This window comes from Pantherophis guttatus, chromosome 17 (genome assembly GCF_059756535.1).
Source record: "Pantherophis guttatus breed Tessera chromosome 17, ASM5975653v1, whole genome shotgun sequence".
In the NCBI taxonomy this organism is placed as follows: Eukaryota; Metazoa; Chordata; class Lepidosauria; order Squamata; family Colubridae; genus Pantherophis; species Pantherophis guttatus.
In genome coordinates, this window is record NC_142079.1 from 2,139,320 (window position 1) to 2,153,813 (window position 14,494).

General features: G+C 45.0%; 2 protein-coding genes across 8 annotated transcripts in view; one reads left to right on the top strand and one right to left on the bottom strand.

Moving 5' to 3' along the window:
* MPHOSPH9 (M-phase phosphoprotein 9) overlaps positions 1–14,494 on the bottom strand; it is a 25,240-nt gene continuing 10,746 nt past the window's right edge. For 4 of the 7 annotated variants that reach the window (XM_087880382.1, XM_034428707.3, XM_034428706.2 and 1 more), the window contains exons 12-25: positions 13,625–13,780; positions 12,194–12,281; positions 11,171–11,386; positions 10,095–10,142; positions 9,002–9,066; positions 8,087–8,188; positions 6,994–7,131; positions 5,959–6,146; positions 5,454–5,621; positions 4,365–4,485; positions 3,660–3,760; positions 2,666–2,919; positions 1,592–1,660; positions 1–861 (exon numbers count right to left, since the gene is read on the bottom strand). In XM_087880382.1, the coding sequence (XP_087736508.1) occupies positions 760–861; positions 1,592–1,660; positions 2,666–2,919; positions 3,660–3,760; positions 4,365–4,485; positions 5,454–5,621; positions 5,959–6,146; positions 6,994–7,131; positions 8,087–8,188; positions 9,002–9,066; positions 10,095–10,142; positions 11,171–11,386; positions 12,194–12,281; positions 13,625–13,780 (1,816 nt within the window). In that variant the 3' untranslated portion in view covers positions 1–759. The remainder of the gene's footprint in view (positions 862–1,591; positions 1,661–2,665; positions 2,920–3,659; positions 3,761–4,364; positions 4,486–5,453; positions 5,622–5,958; positions 6,147–6,993; positions 7,132–8,086; positions 8,189–9,001; positions 9,067–10,094; positions 10,143–11,170; positions 11,387–12,193; positions 12,282–13,624; positions 13,781–14,494) is intronic. The other 3 variants (XM_087880385.1, XM_087880384.1, XM_034428708.2) reach the window with 1 other exon arrangement.
* MTRFR (mitochondrial translation release factor in rescue) overlaps positions 14,207–14,494 on the top strand; it is a 14,571-nt gene continuing 14,283 nt past the window's right edge. The window contains exon 1 of the mRNA XM_034428715.3: positions 14,207–14,272. The gene's annotated coding sequence lies outside the window, so the exon portion shown is untranslated. The remainder of the gene's footprint in view (positions 14,273–14,494) is intronic.

The window sequence follows — 14,494 nt, forward strand, 5'->3', positions numbered from 1 at the left end:
TTCAGTTTAGACACTTAATTTTAATTCATACTTCCGTGATAAAACATGCCAAATAAAAACGAGTGGTTTAAAAAGAGAACTTCTGAACTCTCTTGGACTCTCTGGAATGCAATGAGATGGATACTGAAAATAGTTTCCCCCCCCCCCCCCAACTTTCTCGATTCCTTTGTTGGTAACACTGCGCTGTCAACTCAGCAAAAGAGTTTGGGAGAAGAGGATGAGGTTTGGAAATTTTAAGCTGTGAAATGTTTCCTTGCAGCTCACTTCCCCAAGAAGCAGCCGTGTGTCCTGTTAGCATCGATTTTAAAAAAAAGTCCGCACTGCGTACGTACGTCATATAAGCTTGGCTTCTAACCCTCTAAACGTGGCGAACACCATCAAAACCAATCGGCAACATGATAAAACGTCTCAAAAACTCGGCGTTTTTACAAAGAATTCAGGTCTGCCGTTTTCAAAAAAAAAAACACCAGACAAACCTGCGTCTTCAAAAGTAGCAAAATACAAAAAAAGAAAAGAAAAAATCCCATAGTTCGACTCCTTCCGGTAATAACAAAAATAGGGGTTTTTTTTGGAAAATATGTGGCTCAGTACAAAATATTGGGTTTGTGTGTGTGTGTGTGTGTGTATAGAGGGCATGATTGCAAAAAAGGCCGGGGAGGGTTTAGAAAAATACAAAACCGGTTTGCATTTTCAGAGTGCATCATTATTGTACTTTAGTGCAAATAAAGGGGTTGTTATCTCTTCAAAGTCGGGTCATCTTCAAATGTTGGCGGAGGTGCGTAAAATCTGGAATCTCTTCAGGGTCATGCGGATGGATCCCAATTCTCGAGTGATTCTTTCCAGGCGATCCTCCAGAGCTTCCTGAAGGGGGAATATTCAGAGAAAGGGCATTCAGGATCCAGAGAGAATTAGAAGAGAAAAAAAAAAAAAAACACCGCGATGATTCTGGAACTGACATTTGGGGTTTGTCTTTTACGTTACACTTTCTGTAATTTTGTGATCTGAGATGAAATCGTGGTTAGTTGTGGACCCAGCCCTGAGATTCAACTGTTAAAATCTGAAAGAACTATAGGTTTTCGCTTAGTGACGGTTGGAAGTTGCAACCACACTGAAAAAGGTGATTTGCAGCCGGTCCTCAGACTTACGACCGTCATAACATTCCCAGGGTCATGGGATCAAAATTCAGATGCTTGGCAACCAGTATTTACCAGAATTGCATCATGCTGGGGTCAATATGTTGGCCATTTACAACTTTCCCGGCTTCCAACAAGCGAATCCAAGAGGGGAAGCCAGATTCGTTTAATGACCACGTGATTCGCCCAAGAAATGTGATTATTTATTTGCCACCGAAAGTTGCTGGATATGAGAAGGGTGGCAAATAAATTTCATGAAGAAATCAATATTATAAATGTATTCACTTCCCAACCGTTAACAACGAAGGTGCTAAAATTGGGCGTGATTCATTTAAACAACCGCCTTGCTCAGTGGTGGAAGTTTCTGGTTCCCCATTTGTGGTCCTAAACCGAGGACTGCCTGCAAGCACACGCAGGGGCACCCCGCTTAATCCCAGAGACACAAGAAGAAGGGCAACCTGATTCAGCCGGGCCTGGAATGTCATCCTTCCTCCGGCGCAAGGAATTCGGCTCAGCTGGGACTCAATCTATCAGCACAGAAAACATCGGGAAAGAGGGAATGCTTTAAAAAGTGGGGGGCAACCCCCCCACAAAGAAATAAAAGCTACCCCCCCCCAAAAAATGAGCAATTTTTTGCCAATTGAATAGATCTGGCCATTGGATCGTTCTATAAATCCTTGACAACTTTTATGACGTGTGGGTTTCAACTCCCAGAATTCTCTAGCCAACCATGTTTGAACCGTGGCTTCCCTGCATGTTGGTCAACCCTAAACTGACCCTGGACACTCGGCCGAGTTGAATTTCAGATTATTCAAGGGTTTCTGGCGATCCACCCGAATGTCGGATAGCCAGTTTGGTCTACTGGTTAAGGTGCCAGGATAGAAAGTAGGAGACCATGAGTTCAAATCCTACCGTAGCCATGAAAGTCGGATGGATGACTTTGGGCCAATCACCAGGAGGCAGTGAGTTCTACTTCTACCTTAAGCGTGAAAGCCAACTGGGTGACTTTGGACCAATCACCAGGAGACGGTGAGTCCTAGTCCCGCCTTAACTGTGAAAGCCAGTTGGGTGAATTTGGACCAATCACCAGGAGGCGGTGAGTCCTACTCCCGCCTTAACTGTGAAAGCCAGTTGGGTGAATTTGGACCAATCACCAGGAGACGGTGAGTTCTAGTCCTGCCTTAACTGTGAAAGCCAGTTGGGTGAATTTGGACCAATCACCAGGAGACGGTGAGTTCTAGTCCCACCTTAAGCATGAAAACCAACTGGATGAATTTGGACCAATCACCAGGAGACAGTGAGTTCTAGTCCTGCTTTAGCATGCAAGCCAGCTGGGTGATTTTCCGCCAGTCCCTCCCTCTCAGCCCAATCCATCTCACAGGGTTGTTGTTTTTTGGGGGGGTGGGGGGAAATAGGAGGAGGAAGGTGTGTCGGAGATGTCTGCCGCCTTGAGTTATTGGTAAAAATAATAAAGGCAGGATAGATAAATAAAAAAAAGCCTAATGTGAAGAGGGAAGAGAAGCCATGTCTACCTGTTGCTTTTCTTGCGTCAGCTCGTCAAAAAGCCGCTCGGTCTCTGCCAAAGTCTTAATCCTGGAAACGTATTTGAATTCGGGCTCGTAGGGAGCCGGCCCTGCCGAAGAGGAGCCCGTCTCGCTGGTGTTGGTGGAGCGTCCCTCTTCGTAACCTTCCCTCGACGAATCTCTGCTTGCTGTGGAATGCAGAGGTTGTGGGTAGGAGGAAGACTTCGGACCTCTGCGGCTTTCTAGGCGGCTGGGCTGCGGTCCTGTCCCGTTCCCCCCCCAAAAAACGAGAGGCCCGATTATAAATCGTCCGTGGATTCACATTCAGAGAGTGTGGGGGCTCCGACGCTAGAGGCTTTTAAGAAGAGATTGGATAGCTGTTTGTTCAGAAACGTTATAGGGCAGTGATGGAAGTGGTGGGTTTCAAAATTTTTTTACTACTGGTTCTGTGGGTGTGGCTTGGTGGGTGTGGCTTGGTGGGCGTGGCAGGGGAAGGATACTGTAAAATCTCCATTCCCTCCATTCCATTCACCCGGCCCATTTGGGATGCAGGTAAGTAAGTGCAGGGCGCGCACGGAGGCTCGGGGAGGGCTAAAAACAGGCCTACCGGAAGTTCAGGAAGGCCGGAAATGGGCCCGTTTCCGGCCTCCAGAAGGCCTCCGGAGCCTGGGGAGGCCGTTTTCACCCTCCCGGAGGCTTGAGGAAAGCCTCCAGAGTCTGGGGAGGACAAAAACGTCCCCCCCGCCCGTCGTGGTGTAGGAGGCCGACTAGGCCACGCCTACCATGGCCACGCCCACTCAGCAACCGGACAGAGAACCCCTTGCTAAAATTTTTGAAGCCCACTCCTGATCATACGCCGCCCTCTTTGAGGGAAACAAGGCGGTTTAGAAACAGGAAATATAAAGAAACAAACAAACAATGCAAACCGAAAGATTTGATGTCGCAGAACAGGGGCTTTCGAGAAATCCGAACGGCAAAGGATCCCACCTGGTGTGAAATTTACCTTGTGGGTCGCCTCCCGAGCCAAACTGGAGCCGTTTCCGCGGGCTGCTTCCGTACTGCACTGCAGGGGCAGCAGCCACCTCATCCAAGCGGATATCAAATCTAGCGCAGGAAAAAAAGAAGAAAGTTCCTTGCAATGAAGTTAGGATTTCCTCTCCTTACCTTCCCCAAAGGGCGTACTGCTAAAATTTATCTTTTCATTCCGGATGATACTGAATCAATACAGGGAGTCCTCGACTTACAACGGTTCGTTTAGCGACGGATCAAAGTTACAACGGCCCCGAAGAAAAGAGACTTAGGGCTGCTTTCCACGCTTATGACCTTTGCAGTCACGTGATTTATGTTTGGACGCTTGACAACTGCCTCACCTTTGTGACGGTCCTGGGATCTCCTTTTATGACCATCAGATAAGCAGAGTCAACGGGGAAACCAGATTCGCTCAACAGCCGCATTATTAATTCAAGAACAGCAGGGATTCACTTAACGAATGCCGCAAGAAAGGTCGTAAAACGGGGCCAAGCTCCCTTAACAAATGTCTCGCTGAGCAACAGAAAGGTCGGGCTCGATTCTGGTCGTAAGTTGAGGACTACCTGTAGTAAGGTTCCCAAGGCCATTTCCTCTCCGTTTAAGAAAGCACGAACTAAATTGGAAAGCGGATTTAAACAACTGGAAGATTTGCTTGCCGACGGCTCGGGGGAGCCAATACCTGGTCATCATGTCTTCGTTTCTGCTGAGAAAGTGGCTGAACCCCGGGGACAAATTTTCTTTGGGGGAGCGCTTGGGGCTGTAGGTCACAGCCACCGGAGTCAACATGGTCTCTCGCTTGGCTGCAAAGAGAAAGCAGGAAGGAGTCCTTCAATCTTAGGAGAAGGTGTCGGGCGCCATCCCTTATGTTGCCGTTCCGATTTTATTTATTTTATTTATTTTTTATTTATTTTAAATTTATATACCGCCCTTCTCCCTGAGGACTCAGGGCGGTGTACAGCCAGAATTAAAAAACATAAAATACAAATATTAAAAAACAATTAAAATATATATAAATTTGGCCCAAAATTAAAAATACAAACCAATTAAAACATTTAAAATTTCTTCTTAAGCTTTATTGCTCTGACTGGCCCCGCCCCCATCTATTCTCTGCCTCCCAAGTCCCAGCTGATTGGGAGGAAATGGAGATTTTACAGGTGGGGAAAAAACAAAAGTTTATTTCACTTTATTATTTTATTATTATTAATTTTATTTCTATACCGCCCTTCTCCCGAAGGACTCAGGGCGGTGTACAGCCTAATTAAAAACATAAAGACAGACAAAATTTAAAAATAATTAAAATTATTCAATAATAGGCCCAATTTATAAAACCCCAAATTTAAAATCCCATTTAAAACCAATTAAAATCTTTACATTGATAGCCCAGCCTGGCGGAACAACATGGTTTTGAGTGAGGGCACAGCGAAATACACGGAGATCAGAGATTTTACGAATTTCTGGGGGCAGTTCATTCCAAAGGGCAGGGGCTCCCACAGAGAAGGCCCTCCCCCTGGGTGTCGCCAGCTGACATAATTTGGCCGATGGCACCCTGAGGAGACCCTCTCTGTGGGAGCGGACTGGCCGGTGGGAGGCTACTGGTGGCAGAAGACGGTCTCGAAGGTATCCAAGTTTAGATACGATGGCACCATCTTTGTCCATAACTTATGGGCACGCTGACTCGGGAATTCTGGGAGTTGAAGTCCGCAAGTCTTTAAAGTGGCCAAGGCTTAAAAAAAAAAACCAACCAAATTAGACAATCCAAAATCTTTACTTGGCGTGTTGGTCTTCCTGTTTGAAGGCGGGAGCGAGGAAGATCTCTGGGTGCTACTGGACGGGTTGATTTTTTTGTGCCTCGGCTGCTCTTTGCTCTTCTCGGGCGAACGGCTCGTACCCAAGGACGTCTCGGTGAACCCAACAACCGGACCCCGAACGGCTGTTTCTGAAATAAACCAAGGCAGCGGAGAAGGTTTCGATCAGGAGGGTATTTGGGGCCTTTCTCCTACCACATGAAATCAAATTTTCATTATCTAGGAGTAATGTAGAGACGCATGCTGAAGGTAACAACCCCCAAATATTCAGAGAAGCAAAACGAAATGGTGGATACGCTGAATATCGGTTTCAATGCGTCTTGGATGTCTGTATATCTCATTGAAAAAGCGTCGTGCTCTACAGAGAGTTTATCTTTTCATCTAAATCACAGCCAGCACAAGGTAAGGAATATTTTTTATTCGTTAGGAAGAAATAGAAGGGAATCAAAACTAATAAAAAGTACTTACTGCTGGTTTCTATTTTTGCCCCTTCCTCTTTCTCAGCCTGGGTACCTCGGTTCTTCAACATCTTCCATTCTTCGAATTCTTTGAAGGCTTTGAGAATGGGGATTTCTTGTGTTTTGATCTCTTTTTGAATGGCTTCATTGGTGAGGAGGCAATTTGGAGAGGACTCCTTCTCCGGGGGAGAATAATGCCTAGAAAGAGTCAGGAAAGGCAGGCCTAGTCATCCCACCGCTGAAAAGCTCAGATAAATGTCACAGCACTTAGTTCCTTTTGCCAGACTCAAACCAGATTAAATGATTGGAATTTAACCCTCACCGTAACCTCTGGGAGTTTTCTTTTTTTGTAATTCAAATAACTTAATCTGGAACATATTCATTGTAGACACGGGATAAAAGCCACTGGAAAAGCATTTCAGAATTCTCCCAGCCCAGCCAGGACACAAAAATTTAACTCCATGTATACCCTGTTTCCCCGAAAATAAGACATCCTCTGATAATAAACCCTCCCTGAAAATATTTAAACACAGAGCTGGTAATCGGGTAAGATGGCAAGACGAGCCTCATCTTGCTCCAAGCGCCCCAAAATAATAAGAGCTCCCCGAAAATAAGGCCAAGCGCTTATTTCGGAGTTCAAAACAATATAAGGCAGGGTCTTATTTTGGGGGAAACACGGTAGCCCTTCAAGCTACTGATTCTGACAGGGAAACAGTTTTTATGCCAATCATTGTCATCTGAAAACCAGTGGTGAAATCCTTCAAGGTTTGCCACCAAGGTTTGCTGTGCATGCAAGTGTGGTGCACTCCAAACGCGTGCTTTGCGTGGAAAAAGGAGGCTTAAGAAGGTAAGTAGAACAGCGAGGGCAGGGAACAGCTGTGCCACGCGATTTAGATTCACTAGAAAGCAACATTTCTATTCTATTCTATTCTATTCTATTCTATTCTATTCTATTCTATTCTATTCTATTCTATTCTATTCTATTCTATTCTTTCTGATATGAATAAACAAGCAAGCAAACATCTGGAGAAAAAATATTCCTTACCTGGAAGAGGTAAATCCTTTTTCCAGTCGATTATCGTTGGAATTGTCTTGGGCTGCCAACGGCTGACCAGTAAAGATTGAAAATTCGGATCCCGGGATCAGCCACTTCCTTCTGCTCACGTCAAAGCTTTCTAATTTGCTGTGAAGGCAAAGAGGAGCCGTGAATAATGAAGAATTTGAGCCGAGGATGCAACATTTCATGCTTTCGAGGTAATAAAGCAGACTTTATTAGACGCTATTTGCAGGATCTGGCAAAGCAGTGCAGGTAGTCCTCGCCTTACGACACAATTGAGCCCAAAATATCTGTTACTAAGCGAGACAATTAAGTTGTAAGGGAAAGGTGTTCCTTACCACACCTCTTTAGTGAATCAATCCAGTCATTAAGTCACTAAATGAACTGTTATAAGTCGAGGGCTCTCTCTAATTTCTAAACCTGAGGCTCTCAAATGAGTGAGGATGATTGTTCTGAACACTTACAGCTTTGCAAAAATGGCCTTCATATCACTGAGATTAATATTTATGCCGCATTAAGGCAAATTCTGTCTTATTTACAAAGTCCTTCATATACTTCTGAATAATTGGGGTTATTCTACATGTCACATTACCTGACTGGCATGTCACATTACTGTCAACCCTGAAGCTGACGTGATCGAGGCCATTTTGAGGCTTCGGCATTGCCACACTGGAGCTGAGGGATAGGGAGGGGGGGGGAAATAGAGAGAGTGGGGGTTTGTAGTCAAAACAAAATACTTTCTTCTGGGAACCAAGGACATTCCCGCAGGTGGCCGGAGAGAGGAGCAGCAATGTTGCCTGGCAACCGGATGGGACCTTGATTGGACTGATTTTTTGGGAAAAGCGGGAAACTTTTATTTTTAATTAGGTGATGGGAATATTCAGAGTCGGTTTTCACCAGTTTATGCCAATATGATATGTCCAATAAACCAATTCTTTGAGGAACCTATTTGCCTTGGAGCTCTGTTTGTTATGGATGTATTACTTGGAACCCTGACAATTATCTTTTCATCCATCTTAAAATTACAATAGACACGTCGGTGTCTGATTTTCTCACCCTGATATAATCCTTACTTCCTAACCTGGCATAAGATGGTCCAAAGTGTCCCTCGGCAAGAGAACGAAATTTGAGCGAGTTTTCATGTTCTAATTGCTTGACCTGAGTTTCCAGTTTCGAGACTGTTCTAAAGAAAAACAGAAAAAAAAATCAATTTTACCCATGTTGATACTGTTTATGATTCCAGTTCTAATTGCTAGAATAAAAAGGTAAAGGTTCCCCTCGCATATATGTGCTAGTCGTTCCTGACTCTAGGGGGCGGTGCTCATCTCCGTTTCAAAGCCGAAGAGCCAGCGCTGTCCGAAGAAGACGTCTCCATGGTCATGTGGCTGGCATGACTCAACGCCAAAGGCGCACGGAACGCTGTTCCCTTCCCACCAAAGGGGGTCCCTATTTTTTCTACTTGCATTTTTTACCTCTTTCGAACTGCTAGGTTGGCAGAAGCTGGGACAAGTCATGGGAGCTCACCCCGTTAAGCGGCACTAGGGATTCGAACTCTGAACTGCCGACCTTTCAATCAACAAGCTCAGCATCTTAGCCACTGAGCCACCATGTCCCCTAGTTGCTAGAATAGAGGGTTCTAAAAACTGCTGGAAAGGTCACGATTGGGTTAAGCCATTCTTCCGTATTTGGTGACCAAGATCTAAACCTTGACAATTCTGAAAAACGGTAAACATCGGAATGAAACAAAGGGACAAAATTGGATTTCCCTTTCAACTTGAAATATTTTTTTTTAATTAAATTTTTATTGAAAGGTCTATGCCCAGAGTTTGATAAACTAACTTTTGCTAGATTTGATTTAGCGACCTTGCTGGTCAAGACCCTCAGTGAAGACATACGGTTAACTTATTCATGAAACGTGCTCATAAAAATGGAATTAAAAATATAAAAATCGGCGAGGCATTTCTTGCTTTTCTAGGATTAAAGGGTCCAATATTACCTCTTCAAATCAGAAATCTGAGTGTGCGCATCGAGTAATTTGTTTTCGGTAATATTTAAAGTATCCTGTGGGAAAGGGGGGGAAAAAAGCACATTAAGGGTAACGCAACCACTGATTTTACTAATATTGAATGATTTAAGTGTCTCTCTTTCATCAGCCGAGTATTAATTCAACTTGTCTTCAGCTCCCCTGGGGGACAAAAAAAAGAAAGCTTTGCTAAGGCTCCTCTTTGTTTGCCCTTGGCAAATAATTAATCACGTATTTAGAACTCATCAGGAGGGTTCCATTCTCCACCACGGCTGGTTAACCGCATGTCTTTTTTTGAGGTGGATGTTTCGCTATCTGCTTGAGCTGTTTTCTGCTCCCAAGTTCCCTCGGTTCTAGAGGTCCATTTAGCTGGCTGCTGTCCACTGTTTCAGATACAGGAAATCAGAGTAATCCAGAAGTGGGTTTCAGCAGGTTCTGACCAGTTCTGGAGAACCGGTAGCGGAAATTTTGAGTAGTTCGGAGAACCGGTAAATACCGCCTCTAACTGGCCCTGCCCCCATCAATCCTCTGCCTCCCGAGTCCCAGCTGATCGGGAGGAAATGGGTATTTTGTAGTATCCTTCCCCTGGAGTGGGGAAGGAATGGGGATTTTGCAGTATCCTTCCCCTGGAGTGGGGAGGGAATGGGGATTTTACAGTATCCTTCCCCTGGAGTGGGGTGAGAATCAGTGGTGGGTTTCAAAATTTTTTACTACCGGTTCTGTGGGTGTGGCTTGGTGGATGTGGCAGGGGAAGGATACTGCAAAATCCCCATTTCCTCCCGATCAGCGGGGACTTGGGAGGCAGAGAATAGATGGGGGGACAGGGCCAGTCAGAATTTTTACTACTTGTTCTCCGAACTACTCAAAATTTCCACTACCGGTTCTCCAGAACTGGTCAGAACCTGCTGAAACCCACCTCTGGTGAGAATGGAGACTTCCCCTGTCACGCCCACCAAGCCACGCCCACCTAGCCACGCCCACCAAGGAATCGCTAAACCCCTTTTGGTTTTTGATCCTCTTCACCTAAAAAACAGACTTGGCTCTGCAAAAAAATTAAATTGCTTACCTTCACTCGTTCGTGCTCCTTCCCAAGGGATTCGTATTCTCCCAAAAGCTATCAAAAAAAGTAACATTTTTATTATTGATTTCAAAAACTCTGCAATCAATATCCAGCTGGCCCAAATCGTAGTATCCGGTACATCGATCAAACCAGGATTCAAGCAAATTCCACCTTGTATGATGGTGACTTATTTCTAGCTGGCATTTAAGGGGGAAAAAATCCTTCAGTCTCACAAATGTTATCAGTCCTTCAAGCATAGAGTGTGAGTCAAGAAGCAGCTATTGAATAAGGAGGGACCGAAATAAGTTTGAGCTAACAGGAAGGCTGTTTTTTTCCAAGGGAGAAAAATCTCTTCTACTTAGCTATTTGCAGATCAGCAGGATAACTCCACAATATTCTTAAGGTCAAAATGGCCTGTTTTTAGTCCCTTTTTTTAAAAGAGAACTTTCATGGAAAGACACAGGTGTCTTGTTCATAGATTATTGTGGCCCGCCAGGGGATCTGGCCGCAGATTCGGACAGTGAGGAGATTGGGGAGGAACATGGGCCAGTCCTGGAGTCTGGGGAAGGCTCGGATGAGGGCTCTGCGTCGGAGGTGGAGAGGGGGCCAGGGCCGTCTGACAGTTGTCAGCTGCCTTCGGAGTCGGACATCAGTGAGGGAGAAGAACAGCTGGAGCCTGCTCCCAGGGTGTGCATGCGCAGAGTTGCCAGACGAAGGGAACAGCTAAAGAACAAGGGTCGACTCAGGAGTAAAGCCACAGGTGGACGGTGAATGGCCCAAATCTCTCCAAGCGAGATAAGGTCTGTGACTGTTAAATTCTTCCTGGAAAGACTTTGCTGGATGTGAACGAGAGGAATTCACAGTCACTTAATAAAAAGGGGTCTTTGTCGGGACAAGGGGTCTGCTTCATGCTTTTTGGGGAAGCCTAGGTCAGAACACGGACAGCCAAATGACCCACACTGTTCCCGTGGCTTTCTTATGGCTTTCGAACAATCCCATCAACTAAAGACTTGGGTCGGTAACAAATTGGGAGGCTGTTCTTGACAGTTGGCCACATGCATTCCAAAGTGGGCAAAACTTACGTTTTGAAACATCTTGTTTTCTTCCTTTAAGCGAGCATCCTTGTTGTCGGAGAGCTTGTAGGCTTTCTCGAAGGCCTCTTCCAGATCCCGGAGTCTTCTCTTGAGGCGGCTGATGGTGTTATCTTTGTCCTTGCCGCTCGTGCGCATCTCTTCGATGCGCTCCTGCAAGGATTTGGTGGTGGCACTGAGGGCGCCGAAGCGCTCCCGCCAATCTGTCTGGAAAGGGGAAGAGGCCGAGAGTCACACGAGAGCGCGGTCAGACGACGGTGCCAAAACTGCCAGGAGGACCGGCCGTAACATTTGATAGAATTAAGATGCAGGTTTGAGACGAGATGTTTTTCATGGGGGCGGAAACGCTCAATTACAACAAATTCTTGTCTCGGGGGATTCTCAAGTCATCCAGGTCATGGTTGTCCCAAAGGAGCCTTTTTCAAGAGGCAACTCGACTTTCTGGTATCCAGTTGCCTCTTCAAAAATCACCTTTGGGAGAACAAATTCTTCATTGTGTTAAAGTTCCTTTAATTTAGCAACAATAAAGTCCTTCAAACTAAGAAGGGTGGACTTCAACTCCCAGAATTCTGGGAGCTAAAGTCCACCTGTCTTAAGCATGCTGGCTGGGGAATTCTGGGAGTTGAAGTCCACATAACATTTTTTTAAATGAAGAAGAATTTCATCGACTTGAGTGTGATCCAGCTCATTTAGAGGATTCTGCCCGAGCCCGAGAACATCTCATATTCTCCCAGGCAAATAAACACAAAACTTCCAAGGTGTACCTCCCAGGCTTCTGTTCCCAGATGCCAAACCACTTCATTCAAAGAAAATTCTTCCCTCCAAATGTGGGAGTCCTCGGTGCCCATTGGACCAAAACATGGCCGTATTTTGGCCCTCTCTGTCTTCCCTCCCACTCTTCCCTGCCGGTTCATGACCATAAAGAGATGTTTGGAGCAATGCTCAATGCTTTTAAAAAAAAAAATTTTCCCGTTATAGCTGGACTACCGCATCCAAGGCATGAGCTACACTTACTACTTCCATCTCTAAGGCCTTGTTTTTCTTTTCAAGGGATCGGACACGGCTGTTGGCTTCGTGCAGAGAGGTTTCTAGCTGGTCGCACCTAAAAGTTGAAACAGAGCGCCATTAAGTGTAAATTGTTTTTATTAGGTGTAAGATCAGAAAAAATGGATAAGAAAAGTATGTACTTAAAATTACATTTTATCTTTATCTACATCAGTGTTTCTCAACCTTGGTAGCTTGAAGATGGGTGGACTTCAACTCCCAGAATCCCCCAGCCAGCGATGCTGGCTGGGGGATTCTGGGAGTTGAAGTCCACCCATCTTCAAGCTTCCAAGGTTGAGACACACTGATCTACATCTTAAGAGCAGCGAGGATTATATTCGCACAATATTGGAAAAATGAAGATATACCGCGAGATGAAGACAGTAGATTGCGCAGAAATGGATAGATTGACGTTGAAAATTAAACAGAAAGAAGATGTGGATTATTGTCAAACATGGGATATATTTTACCAATGGCTGGAAAAAAGGGGTGGAGATTAAGAAATGTATTTCGAAAATATTTTTTTTAAAAAAAAACGTAAAAACAAAACAAAAAAATGAATATTATTCGCATTATTAGGCAAACCGCTTCGCCTAAATCAGGGGTCGGAGGTCAACGCTTGCTAGAAAGTCTTGATTGTAGATAAGCAACCTTCATTTCCCAAAGTGTATTACAGGCAGTCCTTGACTTACCACCATTCATTTAGTGACTGTTTGAAGTTACGACGACACTGGAAGAAAGAGACTTATGACAGTGACACGGTCACAGGATCAAAATCCATACGCTTGGCAGTCGTCGTAAATGTGAATCAGTTGCCAGGCGTCTGAATTTTGATCTGTAACTGTCATAAATCACTTTTTAAAATAAATGCCACAGTTGCAATGTCCCGCCGTCACGTGGTTCCCTTTTGCGACCTTACGACAAGCAAAGTCAATGGAGAAGCCAGGTTCACTTAACAACCATGTTACTGATTTAACAACTGCAGTGATTCACTTAACAGCGGTAGCAAGAAAGGCTGTAAAATGGACCAAAACTTACATAACAAATCTCTTTGTTTTATAACAGAAATTTTGGGCTCAATTGTCATCGTAAGTCAAGGACTACTTATACTTTGCCACTTGAAGAACTCCTCCCTGCTTGCAAGTAAACTATGCGGAGTAAGTTACTATGGGGAGAGTTCAAAGAGCAACTATACATCTATTTGAAGTGCACGCAGCTCTTCCTGTTTCATTCGCAACTTATCTTTCATTAGCAAATATCACAAGAGATGCTCTAAACGGCCATTTGATTTCCAGGTGTCAAAACGGAAGAGGGGAAGGTCCAGAAACAGTTTTATCCAGGACAGCGTCACTTCAAAAAATAAGATGACGCACGTTATTCCAAAAACAACTCAGCCAATACCTGTCTGTGAGATTTTGATTGATTTTCTTCATTTCCTCGGAAGGAGAGGTATGGCTTGCTTCTAGTTGCTGCTTTAAACTGAGAATTTCGGACTCGTAATACGTTCGGAGATCAGTTATATGCCGGGTATGTTTTTCCCTCAAATTCTGCCTAATCCTGATTTTTTTTAAAAAAAAAAAAGAGAGAGAGAGAGAGAGAGAGAGAGAGAGAGAGAGAGAAGAAGAAGAAAACATTCAAAACCCTAGCAACTTTGCTGGACAACATTTCCGAAGAAGAAAACTGGTACTTCAAGATAACAATTTATGGGACACACACAGGGGTGAAATGCTTCCAGTTTGGACCGAATCGCCCGATCCGGTAGCGGTGTCGGCGGGTGGTTCAGAGTTGGGACTGTGACGGATGCGGAGACTTGGGGTTTTGATTTGGGTGGGGAAAACCTTGGGGCTTTCAGAGTCGGCTTTTCACCAACTGTGCCAATATGACGTGCCTAATAAATTCACAGGGATGCAGTGGCTCAGTGGCTAAGAGGCTGAGCTTGTCGATCGAAAGGTCGGCAGTTCAGCGGTTCGAATCCCGAGTGCCGCTGCGTAACAGGGTGAGCTCCCGTGACTTGTCCCAGCTTCTGCCAACCTAGCAGTTCGAAAGCAGGTAAAAAATGAAAGTAGAAAAATAGGGACCACCTTTGGTGGGAAGGGAACAGCGTTCCGTGCGCCTTTGGCGTTGAGTCATGCCGGCCACATGACCACGGAGACGTCTTCAGACAGCGCTGGCTCTTTGGCTTTGAAATGGAGATGAGCACCGCCCCCTAGAGTCGGGAACGACTAGCACAGATGTGCGAGGGGAACCTTTACCTTTACCTAATAAATTCAT